The sequence below is a fragment of the Octodon degus genome, unplaced genomic scaffold (genome assembly GCF_000260255.1).
Source record: "Octodon degus isolate 3935 unplaced genomic scaffold, OctDeg1.0 scaffold00138, whole genome shotgun sequence".
In the NCBI taxonomy this organism is placed as follows: Eukaryota; Metazoa; Chordata; class Mammalia; order Rodentia; family Octodontidae; genus Octodon; species Octodon degus.
The window spans coordinates 6,425,141-6,444,615 of record NW_004524714.1 but is presented as its reverse complement, the minus strand read 5'-3'; the positions used below and the strand labels follow the sequence as shown (position 1 = coordinate 6,444,615).

At 41.9% G+C, this 19,475-nt stretch overlaps 1 protein-coding gene across 5 annotated transcripts in view; it reads right to left on the bottom strand.

The window, feature by feature from the left end:
- Dennd1a (DENN domain containing 1A) overlaps positions 1 to 19,475 on the bottom strand; it is a 578,498-nt gene that overhangs the window by 220,187 nt on the left and 338,836 nt on the right. For all 5 annotated transcript variants that reach the window (XM_004641595.2, XM_023701683.1, XM_023701685.1 and 2 more), the window contains one exon: positions 14,156 to 14,201. In XM_004641595.2, the coding sequence (XP_004641652.1) occupies positions 14,156 to 14,201 (46 nt within the window). The remainder of the gene's footprint in view (positions 1 to 14,155; positions 14,202 to 19,475) is intronic.

Sequence of the window (19,475 nt, the reverse complement as noted above, 5' to 3'; positions counted from 1 at the left end):
TAGGGTTCCAGAAGGTCCAAACTGCAGCTGACTTTGGAGATGGCCTCCTCAGAGCTGTGCAACTTCTCACTGAACTCCCAACAGCCACTCATAGCTGTGCTCCTCCTGACGCTCCGCATGTATCATTTATCCTCATTTGCAGACAAAGAGGGACACTGAAGGTCAGAGAGGTAAAATCGCTTTGTCCAAAGTCACCTGGCTAAGCAACAGTGGGGTAAGCATGGAGCCCAGGTGAACAGCAAGCCCTCTGAACTTCCATTATATTATTTGTTCCCACTCACTGTTTCAATCAGTAAATGTAACAGGCTTTCTGTGAGGCACACACTGGATGAATCAAGCCCTGGAGCAGTTTGATGCCTGGCTCAGACTCCATGAAGACCCCCAATGGAAAGAGGGTTTCCTTCAGAGAATCACACCCATTTGATGGATGAGGAAACTGAGGCCCAAAAGATTAAATAATGTGTTCATGTTGTTAGAACTGGTATGTGTCAGAGAAAGGCTCTGAATCTGGGTTGCATGAGCCAGTGTTCTTTCCATCATACAGCACATATAAAATGTGCTCAAATGCATGCGCATACATATGAGTACTAACAAAGAACAGCTTGGGGAGATGGTGGCCTCCTTGGAGGAAAGGAAAAAGAAATCAGAGGGAAAGGCTGGGAAGAGGAAAGGCAAGCATTTAGGGATTCTAAATTCTTTATTCCCTCCTGAAATCTTGGGTACAAACAGACGAAGGGTGACATTTTCCTTCCCTTCCTCAGGTCCCAAAGGTCACTGAGCTGCCAACCAGTTGATAAACGCAGTGGCTTTTCTTTGGAGTCAGGAGTCACTGATTTGCTCCTTCCTGCTCCACAAAATTAAAAATCTAAGCCCAACAGTTCAGAGGAGCCCCGAGAACACCGCTGGAATTTCCTAGTGCACTTTAAACAGAAACAGAAGCTTGGCAGGCGAGGGAAGTGGGGTATGTGCCTCCCAGGCCAGGCCAAATCCACTCTCCACAAGGTAATAAGCACTGACGCTCATTAACACGTCTGATCCTCAAGCCAGATCAGCAAGGGTCCTTTCTCCAATGGCTCCTTTTCTGAGGCACCATCCAGCAGGTATTCATCCATTCAGCAAACCTCTGGCCACTTGGGCATCAGTCACTCACTCATGTCAACTTTAGGCAGTATCTCAAGGTCATAGGGATGATTAAGCTGTGGTCCCTGAAGTCAAGAAGTGCACCAGCCTCCTTGTGGGTGGAGAGAAGATAAACTTGAAAAAGGGCACAGAGGTATGTAGCAGAAGAGATCTTACTCCTCCAGAGCATCTCTACAGGCACAGAGCACCTTCACACACCCAGAGTACTCCACACATGCTCAATTTGCCCTCTGGGACAGGCCTGGGCCAGGATCTGAAGGTGGCAAGACTGGCTTCCTCGCTTTTTATTTTCTAAGCAGGCAGCTGCTTCTGGCAAGGCTCTGAGTGGTCTTTAATATTGGTTTCTATCTCTAGGGCTAGGTAGCAGTCATAATCCTTACCCTCAGAATTGTTGAGAAGATCAGTGAAGCCACTAGAGTGCATATGTCCTCTCAAGCTGGCCATCAGGTAAAGGCTGCCTCTGTGAGCGGGGTTCCACCAGTGTTCCCTGTACAAGTCTACCCGATACAGTGCCTCCATCCAGCTGGGGTGGTGTGAGCCCATTCATGCCTCTGAGTTCACCAAGGTTTCTCCTCAAACTGCAGATGGCTGCTTACTGCTGGAGACTCAGGGTCTAGCACTGTCCCTTCCCCAGTCCTTCCCCAGTGTAGCAACACACATGAGGGATGAGATAGCTGAGCCCTCTGTGAGATGTGAAGCATGACACAGACATAATTCCATGAGTCGTCCGGCCTGCCCCCCCCCCGCCCCCCGCTCTGGTGACCAAAGTTCATCTCTGAGTCCTACACCAAATTCAGTGGATATGGTGTGGCAGCCCACAACTGAAACCCGTTCAGTGAGGTTTTCTGCCATTATATATGTGTCCTGGTCCTGCTCATTATTAGTTGTAGGAGTTTGGACCAGCTACTTAACCTCTCTGTGCCTAACCTCTCTGCACCTTCCACTCAAAAGAACTGCCTTAACCCACTGCTTTCACATACACTAAGGTAACACTGCTGTTACCTGGAAAGCACTGTAGAGTGTTAAAACACACCTTATTTTGAAATATAGTATATAAAAATTCTCAGAACAACCTCTTGGAGGTTGCACCATTATTCACATTTTACAGAAGTACTAACTGAAGATCCAAGAGCCAAAGTAACTTGCCTCAAATCCTAAAGGAGCAACAGTGTGATGATTTGAGTTTGGGACTCTTCTACCCCAAAGCCTGGGGCCCTCCTTCTTCCTGAGTGAATCAGAACTGGTGCTGCACATATACTGAGGACAGCACAGACCTGGAGTTGCAGACATGCATGTATTCTTCTGACCTCTATGGGTCGCCCTAGTTAAATATGTATTAGCAAGAAGACTCCCAAAGATAGGCCTGTATATTTTTCCATTTGTGGACACTAAAACACTTCACACAAATAAAAAATACTGGGTACGAATCCTGGTCCTGCTCATTATTAGTTGTAGGAGTTTGGACCAGCTACTTAACCTCTCTGTGCCTAAGTTTCATCAACTGTGGAACAGGGCCACCAGTGTCAGAGCACAGACTTGTGAAAATTAAACAATGAATGTAAAGCACTTAGTTCAAAATAGTAATCATCCAACCTGAAACCATGAGACTTGAATTTAAGCGCTTCACTGGGAGCTTAAGGGGATATAGGTTCCCTAGCCTACAATGGTTTGGGGGTCACCCTATCATAAAAATAGGGCCTCACTCCTTCCATACAACTGCCACTTGCTATCATTCATTCATCACTGAGCACAGCAAACCCCAACTCCCATCTCCACCTGTCTTTTATTTGAAATGTCAATTTTTAAAGACTGGAGAGGTTGGAGACCCAATTTAACAAGCATGCTGAAACATTGTTTATTGCCCCCATAAACATGGCTTAGTGAGAATTACGGACTTAATCAGAGTGAACTTATCTCCCGGTGAAAAGGAACACTTTAAATTTCAGAAATGGCACCTTCACTGTGAAAATCTCTTAACTTTTCAAACAAACTACAGGGGGTCTTAAACATATGGGCAGTAAAGGGGCGGCCATTACTGTGATTTGTCCTGCCTGGGAGCCCAGGCACCCTAAAGGTCCATAACATGTTAAGATCTGGGAAAAACATTTGAAAAATCATATTCAGGAGACGCGTCCATTGAGCACCGAAGGGTCTGCCACGTGGGAACACGAACCTGTCTGGATGCTGGAGGCTGCCCAGGACAGACCCCAGAGTCATCAGAACAGGCTGTTTCATAGGCTGTACCACAGGCTGAGCTCGTCTCATCCGCCTCCTGTGTGTGCCAGGAGGCACTCAGCAAGGACAGCCGCCAGGGCCTTACTGTTTCAGAGCAGAGGTTCTCCATGAATCCCAAGGCTGCTAAATGGTTCAGGTGGCTGTTTTTCCTTCTTCTTCTTTTTTTAAAACAACGTTTCTAGAGGGTGGCCTCCTATTAACTCCAACTTCCCAATCTGAGGTTTCATCAGCACTGCTCTGATCATTTCAGGAAAGGCCTTCATGAGACACCCCCATCTTGCACAAAACTTATCAGCCTGCCTGCCAGAGGCAGGAAAGGGAGCAGATATAAAATTTTATTATTCCAATGCCCCAGTAGCAGCCAGGAGGACTTAATGAAATTGCCAAGATTTACAATCTGAAACAGCTATTGCACAGACAGATATGGTTAAGGGAGCTGCGCCCTCTGACCTTTCAACCCTTTGATCCTCACACGGCAGGTGGCCTGGAGCCCCCTCCTGGGCATCTTCCCTCTCTTCCGACACTGCCGAGAACCTTGATGTGCAATAAGCCTGACCCCACACAGGTGACTCGCACAGTGCTGATCACCAGCAGCTGCTGCTAATGGAACAGCCCAAATCACTCAGCCTCGGGATTGTGGCTCTGAGGCGGGGGTGGGGGTGGGGGTGATACGCAGTGTCCAAACTGCTGAAGTGAGGCTCAGAGATTCGGCCCCAAGTGCAGTTGCTCAGCAACGTGTAATGATGTCACTGCCAAGAACTGTCCTTAGCAATGGAATGCTCTTCTCTGATTTACACTTTGAGTTGGTAAAAAAAAAAAAAAAAAAAAAAAATTTAAATCACCTTTTAAAACTCAATCACAAATCTAAAAAAAAAAAAAAAAAAAAATCAACCCCAACTCCTAAATGTATCTTTCAGAACTTCCCCAAAACCATGTGCAGCAAATTTATACCAACGAAAATCAAAACAATTTTTGGAAACCTAAAATTGACTGTTTTCAGTTCCATGAAATTTCATTTAAAAAACCCCATATGCCAAAATGTCCAAATTCTCTTATTTTTAAAAATTGGGATGACTTCCAAAAATCATAGCTATCTTTTTCTTTCTTTCTTTCCTTTTTTTTTTTTTTTCTCTTTTAAAGTGAGGGATGGGCAATGTGCATATGTACTTATCAAGCTTCATAATTTAACCCATTCGGTCAGTAAAAATATTTGCAGTCAAATACTGAAGTGGGAGGATATAAATTCATTGTCACCAGCCATTTCAAAACAACTGACTCATAGCCACCAAGGTTTAACAGGGCTTATATTTGACTAAGGAAATACCCAGGGATCTAGGCAGTCCCAGTCTATCACACCTTTTAGCTTTGGTCAGATAGTGGGCTTATGAAGGGAAGGATTTTAGGTGAGACACTCTGCAGGGAATTGGTAGCTTTTCACCCAAAGAAAACTTAAATGCCACTGTTGATCACATTTAAGAAAGACCTTGAGTCAATGCCTATTTTTTTAATGCCTATATTTTCAAAGATAGAAATATCTATAAAGTCCTGAGGTTAGACCATGAATGCCTGAAGGGGCAAAGAAAAAAAAATCTATTCTTTTTATGGCTTAAGTTGCATAAAAATCTTACTATTTGACTTTTGATATCAGCTGAGACTTAAGTGGTATGTAAATGGTATGTAAAGAAAGGTTTATTGACTCCACTTAATCACATTTTTCTTTATGGATGTTTAGCTTTAGTATTGGAAGTGGTTTATGTAGAAAGCAGTGTAGTAGGAAAAAAAAGGTATAGTTACCATGCCACAGTTGGACTACCTTGTACAAATTAATATTAAGCTATCTTCTTGAGATGCCTATTGGAGATTTTTTATTCATAATAATAATAATCAGCACTTAGTGAGGGCCCATTAATGTGGATGTCACTTTTGCTATGCTCTGTTTCCCCTTTAGGTAGCCGCCCTTATTCTACTGACGGAGACGTGAAGGCTCACATACACCACAACTCAATGACTTGCCCAAGAGATAACTGGTAGAGCTGGTATTCAAACTTAGGCTCTGCCTTCTCCCAAAGTCCCTGATCCATGCACCATTTTTTCCAATAAAAGTAGAACACAAACAAACAAAACAACAGCATGCAGCAATCTGTGCAGAAAATGCCAGATTTCAACTTGCTTACACATTGCCCTGACCCATTTAAAGGCCTTCCGAATCAATTATTTTAGGTCATTAAGAGGAAGTTTAATTTGGTTGACAAACACCCCTACTGTGGTGACCTTGCATATCAACAGCAAATGCCTGATGGTCACAGACTGGCACCATGAGTCGCTGAGCATGGTGTTAAACAAAACCACATGTGCCCAAATCCCAGGTGGGATTTGCTAGGCCAAGGGTACCTCTCTTCAATCATCGCTGCTGGTCTCTGAACTCCCACAAAGACCCCACCTTTAGACACTTGTAAGGAGTTTATGAAAAGAAGTCACCAGTCCCACATAGCTGAGCTCAGTTAAAAGTAGCTTTAAATGGGAGAACAGTGATTTTTGAAAAAGTCAATCATTATAAAATAAAAACAGGAGCTAAAAAGGATAGAGTCAATCTCATGTCAATGCTACTTTTAGTTCTTCTGAAGAACAGTAGTCCAGTACTACATCCATATAATATTGGTAGTTATTTCTCTTTTGGTGTGTACTATGTGATGGGCACCAATCTAGGTGTTTGCCTGCAACTTTTCACTTGCTTCTCATTAAAAATGCCTATGGGATGGGGAATATACCTATTTTACAAGCAAGGAGTGTGGTGAGGCCCCTGCAGGGTACATGAATTCAAGGCTCCTACAGGGTACATTAACACACCCATCTGCAAGACAGGGGCCCCTTCCTGAGGTGGGGACCGTGAGATGAAATGCCAAGGACATGAATAGATTCTCACCCAGTGCCTGAGGTCATTGTTTGTGTTTCCAATAGGCTTCTCTACATAGGCTGGTATATAAGAAGAGTTTTATACAAAGTTGACAAATTGTGATAAAGTAACCATACCTTTTTTCATGCTAAACTGATTTCTCATTCACACTGAGAAGCTCGTTCGAAAGACCCAAGCCATGGTGGAGCTAATATTGAATCCAAGGCTGTAGGACTCAGTAAGGGCTCCTTGCACCCTTCTGCAGGCCTCCTGCAGGATGCTCCTTACTTCATCTGATAGGAACTTGGTTCATTTAAACAATGTTGGTTAACAGTTTGTAAACCCTGAGTTTTCTCTGAAATCAATTTTGACATTGTTAAATGGTACTTATGTCTAGTGACAGGCTCATTGATGAGGGGAAGATAGGGAAACAAAAGCATCAACAATGGCCTCACGTGGTTCACTGGGATTCCCCTCATAATTACTCGGGTTCTCTAATGTGTGTCCAAGGCCTAGCATGTTTCACAAGAGAACGCTTCAACCACAACAAATTAGACTGAAAATGGATGGACTTAGCCTGAAGTACTTATTCTCCATTGTTACATAAATTATTCCTAGGGCTTCAAATTGTTTCCTATTAACTAATCTCAACATCAGGATAAATGATATTTAAGGAATCATACTCATTTTGAAAGCAGATGACAATGTGAAGGAGAAAGAGTTTCCAGGGGAATCTGTCATTAAATGCACGGCCTTCTTCAGGGCCTGAGAGGAACAGAGCACGCTGCATTTGTACTCTGAATCTTCCCCATGTGGCAGAGGTTCCTATGTGACAACCATACTGATGGTATGGGCATGCAATGGGAAATACCAGCCCTAGCAACTAACATACTCAGAGCTGGTTCCTGGAGGAATCCAGGATTACAGAAGGAGCTGTTCACCCCCCTTCCTGCAGTTCCCAGTGCATAGCACTGAGAAGGAAAAGCTCAGGTACAGGTGGAGGCCTCTGCCCAGCGCAGGAGAAGGGCCAGACATAGCCCACGTAGCCGCAGGGGACAGTGCACACAACAGAGGTTGACCTACAGGAGGGACTCTACACAAATGATTTTACCTCTCAGGCCCTTGGCATGCCCATCTGTAAGTGTGGATATTTTCTGCTTTGCATAGACTGAGCCATGCTCCCAAGTTTAAGCAGGTAAAAGCTCCCGCAGAGCTTGCCACTCAGATGATGTCAGGCTGCTTGCAACCCTCTCCCTTTCTCACCAAAGTTCTCCCCATGAACCTATGACTGCAATCACCAGGAAGGAGTGTGTGTGTGTGTGTGTGTGTGTGTGTGTGCACGTGTGCACACACATCACTGTTTTATAAAGCAAGAATATGGGTCACGTACCCTAACAAATAAATCTCACATGGAATCCCTCTATCTTGTGCAGACACACACAAATTACTATTTATCCCTGAATATGTTTATACCTCAGAGTTTTGCATTAGGTGAGCATTAACAAATGTAAATGACATCTTACTTCTGTCTACATGTGCGTCTTGTGAAGAAGCAAAATGATGTACCGATAAATGAGAAATATCCTTTTTCACTCATTATAAAACTGTTTAAAAATAAGTATCTGGGGGAAGGGGAAGAACAAAGGATTGAAGACTTTCTATGCCAGCAAAAAAATGAAAAGAAAAAAAAAAACACTAGGTAAAATAGTGCTAACTCAATTGACAGAAATTCAGGTTCTTTGAAATGCAAAAGAAAAAAGTCTTACTTTTCTTGTCTATAAATAAATGAATCTTGTTATTTTGTTAAAAGCTCCACAGTTAAACCAGGAACCCTACTACAGACACAGATAAATGTGGGCTCCGCATCCAAGAGACCAGGATGAGCTTTGGCACCTGGATGTTGTCCTCAGAATGCGGCTCCGTGCTACTCCAAGAAGTCAGTATATTTGCAAAATGAGATTTCTAGGAACTCATGGCTAAAGCCTTCCTAGAAAAATGATGGTGACAAAGGACTGCCAGAAGGCCAGCCTGTCTCTCAAAGCAACCATCACAGGCCTCTTGTGACTGCACTGGTGGGCAGAGCCAGCCGGGGATCCGCAGCTTGGTACCAGCATCTCACTGGCCTTGTTCCCACAGCTTGGAGTTACTGCTTTGTGTGCGTGTCATGTAAGTTTACACCCCCAGACTGGGGTGGAGAAAGAATATCTGACATACGAAAGTACTTGAAAAGAGAGAGGAGAAGACAACATCTAGTAAAAGTGGTGCCTGAAACCTCAAAGGAAGCTGTGACGACAAGTACCCTGGCCACAGCTTGGCAGCAAAGGAACCATTCCGAAGCTTGGGTTGGGGACTCTAACACATCTGAATTTTATATACATGGTTTTGGTGTGTAATTTCCTTAAGAATTACCTTGATCTTTACAAATACAATTTACTTTATTAACATGGTTAAGCAGTTTCTGAGTATTTTATATGGAAGGACTGTGTTTCTAATGGCCCACAAGGAGAAGGCCTGACCATGTCCTTCCCTATTTACACCCTTCAATGGCTCTCTGATGCCCTATAAAGTTCAAACTCTTTAATGCGGCTTACAAGGCCCTGGATGGCCTGGCCCCTCCTGCCTACCTCAGCACACTCCTCTCCCTCCAACTCTGTGCTCTTAGCAGACACGGAACTCCTTAGGCTCCCTGGTAAGTCTCCTCTCCTAGTCTCTGTATCAAGGTTTTGCAGAAGTTGTACCCTGTCCTCCCAGTCTTTCTACGTATCTATTCACATTCTGTTTAGGCATTTTCCTCCCAAGAGAAGCAAAGTCCCCAGCCCTCAGCCTAAGGTTGATGTCATTGCTTTCAGAGAATACAACAACTCAAATTCATCACAATTACTGTTCTACTTATGTGTATTTGCTCCAGACAAAACTCAGAGAATGTAGGTAATATTTGTCGTCACCATTTTATACAGAATTCCTGGTATAACGTAGTGTCTGGACACAAGACTCTCAACACACTGCTATGGGAAGGACTGCATACTGTAGCCTTACCACATGCCAGGTACTAGGAAATGCTGGATCTAAGACTCAGCTATTGTGGAGGAAGAGAGTACAATCCAGAGAGGTAAGGCATCATGACTAAGGTTAACAAAAGGAAATGGTCAGGTGGAGGCTTGGAAGTGCAATTATGAAGTCTTACAGAAATGTCATTTCCAGCCCTGTTATAGTGCCTCCTGCAATGCAAACCAGGACAAAACAGGGCAGGTGTAAAACAACTGTACTAAAACTCTCTTTCCCTAGGGAATGAAGATGTTGGCCCTTGGAGCCTCAGAGTTTCTAAAGCATCATTTCAAAACCATTTGTTTAGCAATGTAAATGGTTTAAAGGCACTGAAGAAACAGAAACAACAATGACAGTTGATTCTGTGCAACTCATCATGAGCACTATGTTAGACATCTAACAAGCCTGCTTGTCACCAGATCCTCCCAAAGACCCCACAGACAATTGGTCCAGTACTCTTAGCTTACAGGTGAGAAAACAGAGGTATAGGAAACGGTTACCATCCCTGAGAGCATACAAATGGAAATAGTAGAGCCAGAATCCAGGGTCCATGTTCTAGATACCATACTTCACTGCCTCTGGATACATGTGAAGCTTCATTTACAAACTACCCTGAATGTCTCTTCAGAACTATGTCACTGTTTTTGCCTTACTTTCCTCCTTACTGGCCATCCTACCACCAGGACCAATAATAAAATGCCATCGCAATACTTCTCTCATGTCACTCTGAAGTGTGTACACAAAGCACTATTTGTGAAGCTTGAAAGGAAGGTCATCATTTATCAAATAGAGAAGCATCATCTACCAGACAAGATCTGGCACCGGCTACCAGCTATGGCACAGAAGAGGGACTGCATAAATGTCGCTTGTACTAAATTGAGATTAGTTGAATGAAAGGAAATAGTCACTGTGTAATCTGGCCATGTTTTGGGATTTCCTAGCTGCCAACTAACATGATCATTCTCTCCAAGAAGAAGCTAGGTCTATGCCAATACCGTTGGCTATTCTGCTAACTTGCCACTAGCCTCGAATTGCTTAAATGAGAGGAAGAATATCAAAAGGCAGAAGGAGAGAGTAGAATGATGATCAGCTATAGACTTGTCACTTAACAAGGAAAATGGACTATTTATGGTAACAAGGTTACCACTTAACAAACAGTAACAACATTCTGTTCAAGCTTGAAGACTAGAATTAGGTCTTAGCCCAAAATAACCTTTTTTCAAATGAGAATACTAGGTTATAATTTATATTTCTTTTTGTGCAACAAATTTGAGTGTCATAAAAATGGTTAAAAAGTCTTCCTATGGTAGCTTTTTCTAAACTTTTATGAACATCTGCCACATTCATTTGAAGTTTAAAAAATTCTGGCACATATGCAAAGGCATAATAAGGTGCCTATAGCTTTCAAGAAAAAATAACAAGACAGTCAAAAATAAGCCTTTTGCTGAATTGCCAGTAAGAAACTAGTGTAGTGAGAGAAGATGGGCCTCCCCACATTCCTTCCTTAAAGAGATCTCCTTTGGCTACAGGTCTGCCCTCTTCCCAAAGCATTCAAGCCCCTGGGGAAGTATCTCTAGCATGACAGAGCCAAATAATACCATTGGCAAGCATAAGGCAGGACCTCCAAATCCCAGGTGAAGCCCAGGAAAGAGATCAAGAATTCCAACATTTGGTAGTTCATGGCTGCCCCACGCACCCAGCAAACACTGGCTTCAAGGGCAGGGTGTCTACCTTATTTGTTTTTCCTTAGGGCTGACCACAAAGGAGTCTCACAGAGCAAACTCCTCTTTAACCACGGTCAGTCAACAAGGCCAGTAACGACTCTGGTTAGTACTTGCCAAATCTTCTCATTTAAAGCCTGCAAAGGCTGGACAGAACAGATTCACACTCACTTCACCGATGTGCAAAACTCTGCTTCAAGGCATAACTTCAAATGTATGCATACATACGTTACACTGCATGTTGTACTATAAAGGGCCTTATTTTAAGTTACTTACAATCATATACATAGTAAAATATTAACCTTCCTTGTTTTTACATAAAATCATGTCACTGGATTGCCTGCAAATAGTGATGTCAATTGCCTAATTTAGTCCCTAAGTACTCAGACAGTACCACCTGCTTGGCATCCTACTAAAGGGGCTGAGGTCACCACAGTGAATGATGCACAGGTCTTTTCCTCAGAGAATCATGCTCTGAGGAATAACAGGGAGAAGGGAGAAAAGAGCTATCATTCAAAGCAAGAGGCTCAACATGTGAAAAAGATAAGATGGAAGACTTCATGGAAGAACTTTAGAAAGGCAAGGCTTCCCCACACAAAAGTGTGGGAATGTGGATCTGCTCAGGGATCAGCTAGAGTACCAGCTAATAAGTGCTTTGCAGTGATCAGAAAAAGGTTGACAGCAGCGGAAAACCCATGCAGAATGCAGGGCCGTGCAGAGGCAAAGTGGAAGACAGTGGGATACCTGAAGTGGTGAACAGGTGAGACAGAACTCAATCCATACCGGAACTATGGAATGAATTTTATTTATTTTTAATTTTTTTTGGCAGAACCAGGGATTGAACTCAGGCCTTTGCGCTTGCCAGGGAAGCACTTATGCCACTGAGCCATCTCCCCAGCCCCTGGAATGATTTTTAAATTCACTTTTACACCTCTAGGACCTAGCACAATGCCTGGAACATAAGAGGCCTTCGTTTTGCTTATCAAATGAATGAATGTGGCTTTGCAAGAAACTATGAAAGCAAATAGCAAGTGCCAATGAAGGAACAGAGGAAGGAGTGAGGCAAAAGGCATTTCAGAGATTTTGTATCAAGAAAGAACAAACAAGGAAGAGCAACATTTATCCCTGTGCACTGTGTCCCACTTTGGCATCTCTGTACACAGTCGTGTCACTCCCAGGACTGGGAACACTGGAAAAGGAGCAGAATATCTGTGTGTGTGTCTCTGTATGTGTGTGTGGATGATGTGTGTGCACAGGCAAATGCAAATAAGAACTTGCTGGGGAAGACTGGGGGAGACATCTAGGAGACCACAATTCATACTTGAAACTTTGGAGTTCATGTTCAGAGGCAGAGCAGTGTTAGAATCAGAGCTGAGAGCTGTTGATTTTAACTTGGTAGCCGAAGCAAAAACCCTTAAACAAGGTGAGTGAGGACATGTACAGAAGAAAAGCAGCTAAGGCTGGGCATTTGGAGAACCTCAAAGGTACCCAGAAAGGCCTAAAAAAGCCTGTGCTGGAGTAGTTGGAAGGCAGGAGGAAGGTAGAAGGGAATTACAGGCTCTGATAGACCAAGTCATCTTTAGATTAGCATTTCAACCTCTATAGAAATTGGCATAACAGGCCTATTAGAAAATACTCATTTTTAATTTTTCTTATGGAAGCTTTGAGTAAACCCTCCCAAATTTGACAAACAAAGGTAAAACAGAGACGAAATCTCTTTAATCTGATCTAAATACATCATCTAAGATAGTCCATAAACTGTGTACTGTATGTGCTTAGGGCTGGGTGATGACAGGGAGGGACTGTTAACAGAATGTAGGAGCCACATGGCCGTCCTGTCAAATTAGAAATTTGAGCAGATTTCTGTGGTCTATTTTGATCAAGATTCTCAATGTCAAACAAACAGGTTTTTCGATAACCAACTTGTTTCATTTTCGTAAGCACAATAGCACAGCATGCAACAGTTAGTGGCGAAGCAGGTGGTCCTCGTCGACGTGAAATGAAGGGAACAGAAGAAGAGAAGTAGCACTTCCTTTAAGACATGCAAAGTACCGTCACAGACGGACATGGTTGTAGAGTCCCTCGTGAGAGTATCTCCTGTGCCACAGAGGCAAGGCACCCCATCCCACCCCCATTCTGCTCTAGTACAAAGTCTGCTCTCTCCTGAGGAAGCAGAGGCCTGAGGTTCATGGCTACAGACTAATGGCACTTACAAAGGCACAGAAAAAAAGTCCTTTAAAAGAACTATCTAATTGGTACAGCCATACAGAAGGCAATCTGGCATCAAATTCATAGCTTTGACCAAGCATTTCTACTTTAGGGATTCTATGCTCAGGAAATAAGTCAAAATGCAGATAAAGCCTTATGCATAAAGATGTTCACTGAAATGCTATTTATAATAGTGAAAAAATGATAAACAATTTAAATGTCCAGCAGTAGGAAAATGCTTAAGTTATGGTACATCCGAATAATGAGAATGATAGGTAATATACTGAAAATTATTATTAAGAGTAGATAAAAAACATAGAAATTCTCATTCCATTATGTTAAGTGAAATAAAGACAAATTATATGTATTTACTATGTATCAATTGTGCACATTTATATAAAATGCATATCTACAGAATAAAGGCTGGAAAGAACAGTAAAATGCTAACAGTGGTTCAATATGGAATAATGGTACTGTGGATGATTTTAATATTCTTCTTACTGCTACATACTATACCACATTTATGTGACATGTATTTATGTCACATTTCTTGCAATGAAAGCAGTGTAATACCATTAGAGTGATTTAGAATAAATACCACGATGAAAAGTGAGCCACTTCTCTTCACTCATTCAAACCCTCGTAGAATAATTTCCTCCTGCGTTCCTGACCCTCACTCCCTCACCCACGAAAATCCACAATTTCTCAGGAAAGCAGAAAAGCCCGGAAATTAAGAGCCAGCGGAAAGGACCTAAGCAGAAGGTTCAGCTCTGCACACCTGAGTGGGAACACACACGAGCATGTGTCTTAACCCACTCCTCCCACAGGCAGAGCTGCACCTCCTGACGCTGTCTTCCCACTGCACAAAGCAAAACAAAAGTCGAGGGATTGGGGAGGAAAGAAGCCAACTTACCTCCATTAAACTTAAATGGATTCCTATGAGGTAGGGCATGGGAGCACTGTGAAAAGAAACAGAGACACACAGCTGCTTTAATGTCTGTTGCTTTTGACAGAAAATTACAGATGGTTCACTATTTGGAGAAAAACTGTTTTAATAAACGTATGCACAGTTACATTTCCTTTCACAACAAAAATCCTAATATGACATTTTGTTCCCAAGCCTAGAAACTTCTGAAGAATTTAAAAATGCGGTAGCACTGCAAACAGTATGGCTAGTGAGAAGACCATCCACCTTGGCACTAGTCCCTAAAGAGCAGCAATGCAAACTGCCCAGCCTCAGTCACTTATCTTTAAAATGGGAGATTGGACTTGACCTGAAACATTATTATTAGAATGAGAGGAAATATATACACTACAAGTGACTAGCGGAGTTTCCAATAAAAATGGGAACTACGATTGGCACAATGGTAATGGAAAATAAAGTCAAGGTCACACAGAGGGTACAGTGGGGTTCAAGGAAGAATGATTACTTTTTTTAATTTCATGTTTCTTTCTGCCATCAAGAGACAGGACCTAACTATTCATTCTAATTAAACTAGGTATTTGGAGAGCTGCCAGCAAGCTTCTTCACCCCAGTGGCACACATGCCATGCGATGACACATTTCATAAAGCCTCTGCTAACTTCATTCACAGATCAACAGGTTCCCCAAATCAGTGACTAACCAAGAGAATGAGACCGCATCTCCAGCAGGTTTAAAACCTGGGCACTTGGGGCCAGAAAGATGGCTCAGTGGAATAAGTGCTTCCCTGGCAAGCCCAAGGGGCTGAGTTCAATCCCCAGTTCCACCAAAAAAAGAAAGCTAAAGAAGCCATTTACTGGGGGGCCGGGGAGATGGCTCAGCGGAATAAGTGCTTCCCTGGCAAGCGCAAGGGCTTGAGTTCAATCACCGGTTCCACAAAAAACAACAACAACAACAAAAAAAAAACAACCCCAAAAAACCTGGGCACTTTGGGTTGACCAATGCTTCTTTATTTTTATGACCACTTGTGATCCTACTAACCAATGATAAATGTGCTAGTGGTTACAGGAACACCTTTAAATTAACTTTGCTCACCTTTCTTTCTTTCTTTCTTTCTTTCTTTCTTTCTTTCTTTTTTTTTTTTTTTTTTTGACAATCTTTCAAGGTAGGTATGACTTCTGTTTTGCAGAGAAGGAAACAGACTAGAGAGCGAGCTTAAGTTATTTATCTAAAGGCATAAAACCAAGTAAATGGTAAACCTGGGCTTTCCCTCCACAGTGTAAGCATTTCTTCCTTAGTGTCATGCTGATACTGTGACATGAAATTTATAATCCTAAAGCCCTCCTGCCATACTATGTCTTTCCTGGGGGTGGGAGAGGGTAATAAAGTAGAAAAACATGGAAATGACCGGCAACTTTTTCTTTTGTCTCTGCAAAATGCAGAGGGTCCTTTTATAAGCTTAGGAAAGACACAAACTCAGACTGGGGTGACCAGATACTTTTCCTCTGGCCCAGGTGGTTGTCCAAAAAGAGACAAGGATGACTCTTTGGGAACTAGGTCAGGGAAACGAGGACTGAGTAATGCGGAAGAAGTTTGTTTGCAAGGCAATACAGTACCAAAGAAGGCAGCGGCCAGACAAAGAAGGTTTGAAGCGTCAGATGTACATGTTACAATTGCTCAAACATTTAAAAATAAGAAAGGGCACAATTTCCTCATTACTATTCAATAAATAAAATTCGTCAAACAAAATCTTTTCCCAGAATATAAAATGTCCTCCTTTCTACAGATCTCAGCAGTTATATATTTCAGGAGCCTGTAAAATAGATTCACTATTAGCAGCACATTTTGGGAACTATTCTAAAAGACTTGCATTTTTGGTATTTGATAACAGCCAAAGAAAGAGCTATACATGTAACTGCAGTGAAAGTGGCATTGTTCTTTCTTTTCTTCTGTTTTCTTCTTTCTCTTTTTTAAGGTATGTGCTGGTCATGTTCAGCTTCTCTTTGCTTCTGGGGTGGGGGCTGAGGAGTAGGAAATGCCCTGTGGTATTTTTTCCCCTTAAACTGTAAACCATTAGTTTGGCTGCCAGCTACACAAATGCTCCAACTTCCAAGTGTGCCTGGCTCTGCGGTCCGAGCTTTTTCCAATGTACACTGGAATGAATGTGTTTCTAATTAAGTAGCTTCAGGGACACGACAGCTTCAATGTCAAAAATACAAAGTCTGAACCCCGGCAGGAAGTCTTAAGACTGCAAATGTCTCATCTAGTGGAACCTTGCCTAATGTAATGAAAGGAAGCAGTAAGAGCACAGAATTCCAGAAAAAAATGGCCACTTATTAATGTGTCCAGGAGCACAGCCTAACACAGTGGAGGGAGAAGAGCTTAGATTGGTAATATTTGACTAATTGCATCAACTTTTCAAGCTTTTACATTTAGTCATGCAATTGACTAGTGGCCATCAGTTTTAATTAGAAGTTAGACCTGAAATTTCAATAAATAAGCTGACCTATGGAAAAAGACATTCAAACAACTATGAGAAAAAGGTAAAAATAATACCCATGGTCAAAGTCCTTTGTAAACTCAACCATAGGCTCCTATATGAAAAAGAAATATTTTCTAGAATTTAAATATGCAGGTTTAATGCCATGCCCTTTTGTCCTGCAATAAAAATCAACAATACCCCGAAGAAGAAAAAAAAAGTGGAGCCTTACAGCATTCACTGCCAATATAAGAAGGGACAAAGTGGAACTTACTCTTTGGGCATCTTTAGGTAGGTAGTTTTTTAAGCCAAATAATTTTTCAAAGAGTAATTATGGCCTATCACGGAAATGTAGTTTCTTAGCCAAGTATTGTTAAGATTGCAACAGCTCTCTGTATTTAGAAAATATTTAAAACACATTTATTCTAAAATCATAGCAGCTCCATGTTTTGTATGAATGCAAATTTGGACAAATACCTTTTATATTATCATCATTTGCTTACAAAGCCTCTAAAAGTTCCCAGAATTGAAAGCATTTTTGTTCTGAAAATACATAATTACAAATTCTAAGTGGGGGGAGGGAGAGGGAAGAAAAAGAAACCAAGAGCCTCCTTAACATCTCAGTGTGGCAAGTATGTGACTGGGTAATTCTAGGTATGTTCTGAAAACAATTTACATGCTTAATATACCCCCATAATTACTGTAGCTACTGATTCTTTTTCATGGAAACCTTTCCTGTTTTATTTGCCTTTTTATTATAACAAGAAATTTTTGGGGAAAAATGTACTTACGATTATATCACCTTAACACAACTGCTTTTATTTCTGCATTATTCTTTTCTAATATGAGCTCATATTAAGGAACAATTCTGTACATTTGAAATACATTATATACATTTTTATTGTTTTCTCATTGTCTCTCATCAACATTTTCCATTTTCCTCTATCTCCTTTGTGATTATTATTTTAAAGACTGCACAATACTGCAGCAAGTTTCAATGTGCTGCAATTTACTGAACTCTATTCTGACAATAAGTCTCTCCCAACTTTTCACTAAGTACCACTGTAACGACGACAAATGATTTCATGCATAAATTCCCAGACACTGAATGATTAAGTCAATGGACAGGACAGTTTTTGTTTTTGTTTCCATTGGGTTTTGGGTTTTAAAATATGTATTATCTTTTGTTGTACTCTGGGGACAAGTGTTTTCCACAAGGGCAGTGCCTGGCCAGTTCAGAGCTTTTACAGCTGTGGCAGAGACTGCAGTAAACTTGTGAGGTGCTGCACAGGAAGCCCCCTGTAGCACTTGGTCAGCTGGCTGTCAAGTTCCAATGGGTTCTCTTCAAGCCCCTGGCAAGGGTAGCACCGTTAGATCTACTGTCCTCTCTCTCAGATTATGGCTTCCTGTTCCAGACTTGGTTGTGAAGGATTCCTGACAAACTGTTGATGAGGATGCTCAAAGCTCCATGAGAAAGGAGAGATGCACAACATGTTTCATTTCTATTTGCAGGTTTCTAACCCATCGGCCAACTCTCATCACCTCTGCAGTCCCTGAGTTCAGCGGAGTAACATGTCATTTTCTTGCAAAGGGCACCTTTCTTCTTTATTTTAATATACCATGAAGGAAATCATGTTTTGTTTCTTTCTGACTTCTCAGAAAGACAAATTTTATAAATGTTTTCTCTCTCTCTGGTATACATTAAAAGGAAAATATGGAAAAATAATTTGGATATGCTATTCCTAAAAACTTCACATTAAGAGTCTGACTCATTAGAATAATTCTCTGATTCAGATCATCAGTATCCAGACTTTTCTAATGGTAAATCAGTAACAAAACAACAAAAATTCATCTACCAGAACCTATCTTCCTCTTTTGGGTTTTAGAAAGAAGTTGTTTGTTGCTTTTTTAGAGAACATGAATGCAAATACACTTGCTTTACTAAAAACAAACGTGTATCCAGCTCTCTGCTTGGTGCTTTTCAGCATTCACACTGACTTTACATTTCAGTGTGGAATCATAATGCAATTCTGAAGACATTTTAAACGGCAATTAAACACAACTCAGGCAGAACCAACAACACAAATAATTAAATTAAAGCGGTGATAATATTAACAGCTATGACCAAATTCACGCAGAGGCAGACCGTGACAACAGTGGCATGACTGCTGTGTGGCTAGCAGCAATTGCAGGATGCCACTGTATATCTCTGAACAGCAGAACAGGGATAATCTGCACTAGGCCTTTGTGCTAGGGATTACTTCAATATCTAACTGTTTTAGTGCCATCTTGGGAGAGTAAAGGAAAAGGTTCCTTGCAAAGGAAAGAGTTTCTTTTACTGGTGTCAAGGTAGTGACAAGATAATGACAAAAAAAAAAAGATAATGACCTTTACCTGATTCCCATCTTTATTTTGTTCATACAGGCAAAAGAAGCTAGTATTATTGAGTGACTTGGTCACTTTTATGCATTTGATACCTAATTTTGAAATTGACTTTGCAAAGTAGTGGTATTATCCACATGTTCAGGTGAGGAAGCAGTCCCAAAAAGGTGAAGTAACTTGCCGGAGGTCACACAGCTAGCCAGTGGAGAAGCAAAAGAATGGAAGAAAAACAAGAACTTCAGGAGTGAGACACCGGGGCTGCGGGATCCTGAATAGACCCAAAGAGCAGGCCCAGCGAGTGAGTGAGAGGCCCCGGGCCCACGGATCCTCATTTGACGCAGAGTGCAGGCCCAGCACGGAACCCTTCAGCAGAACTCCCTGCAAAGAGGCTAGAGGCAAGACCCACCCAGCTGATTCAGGAGCAGAACATCTTGCCAGAGAGACACAAAGG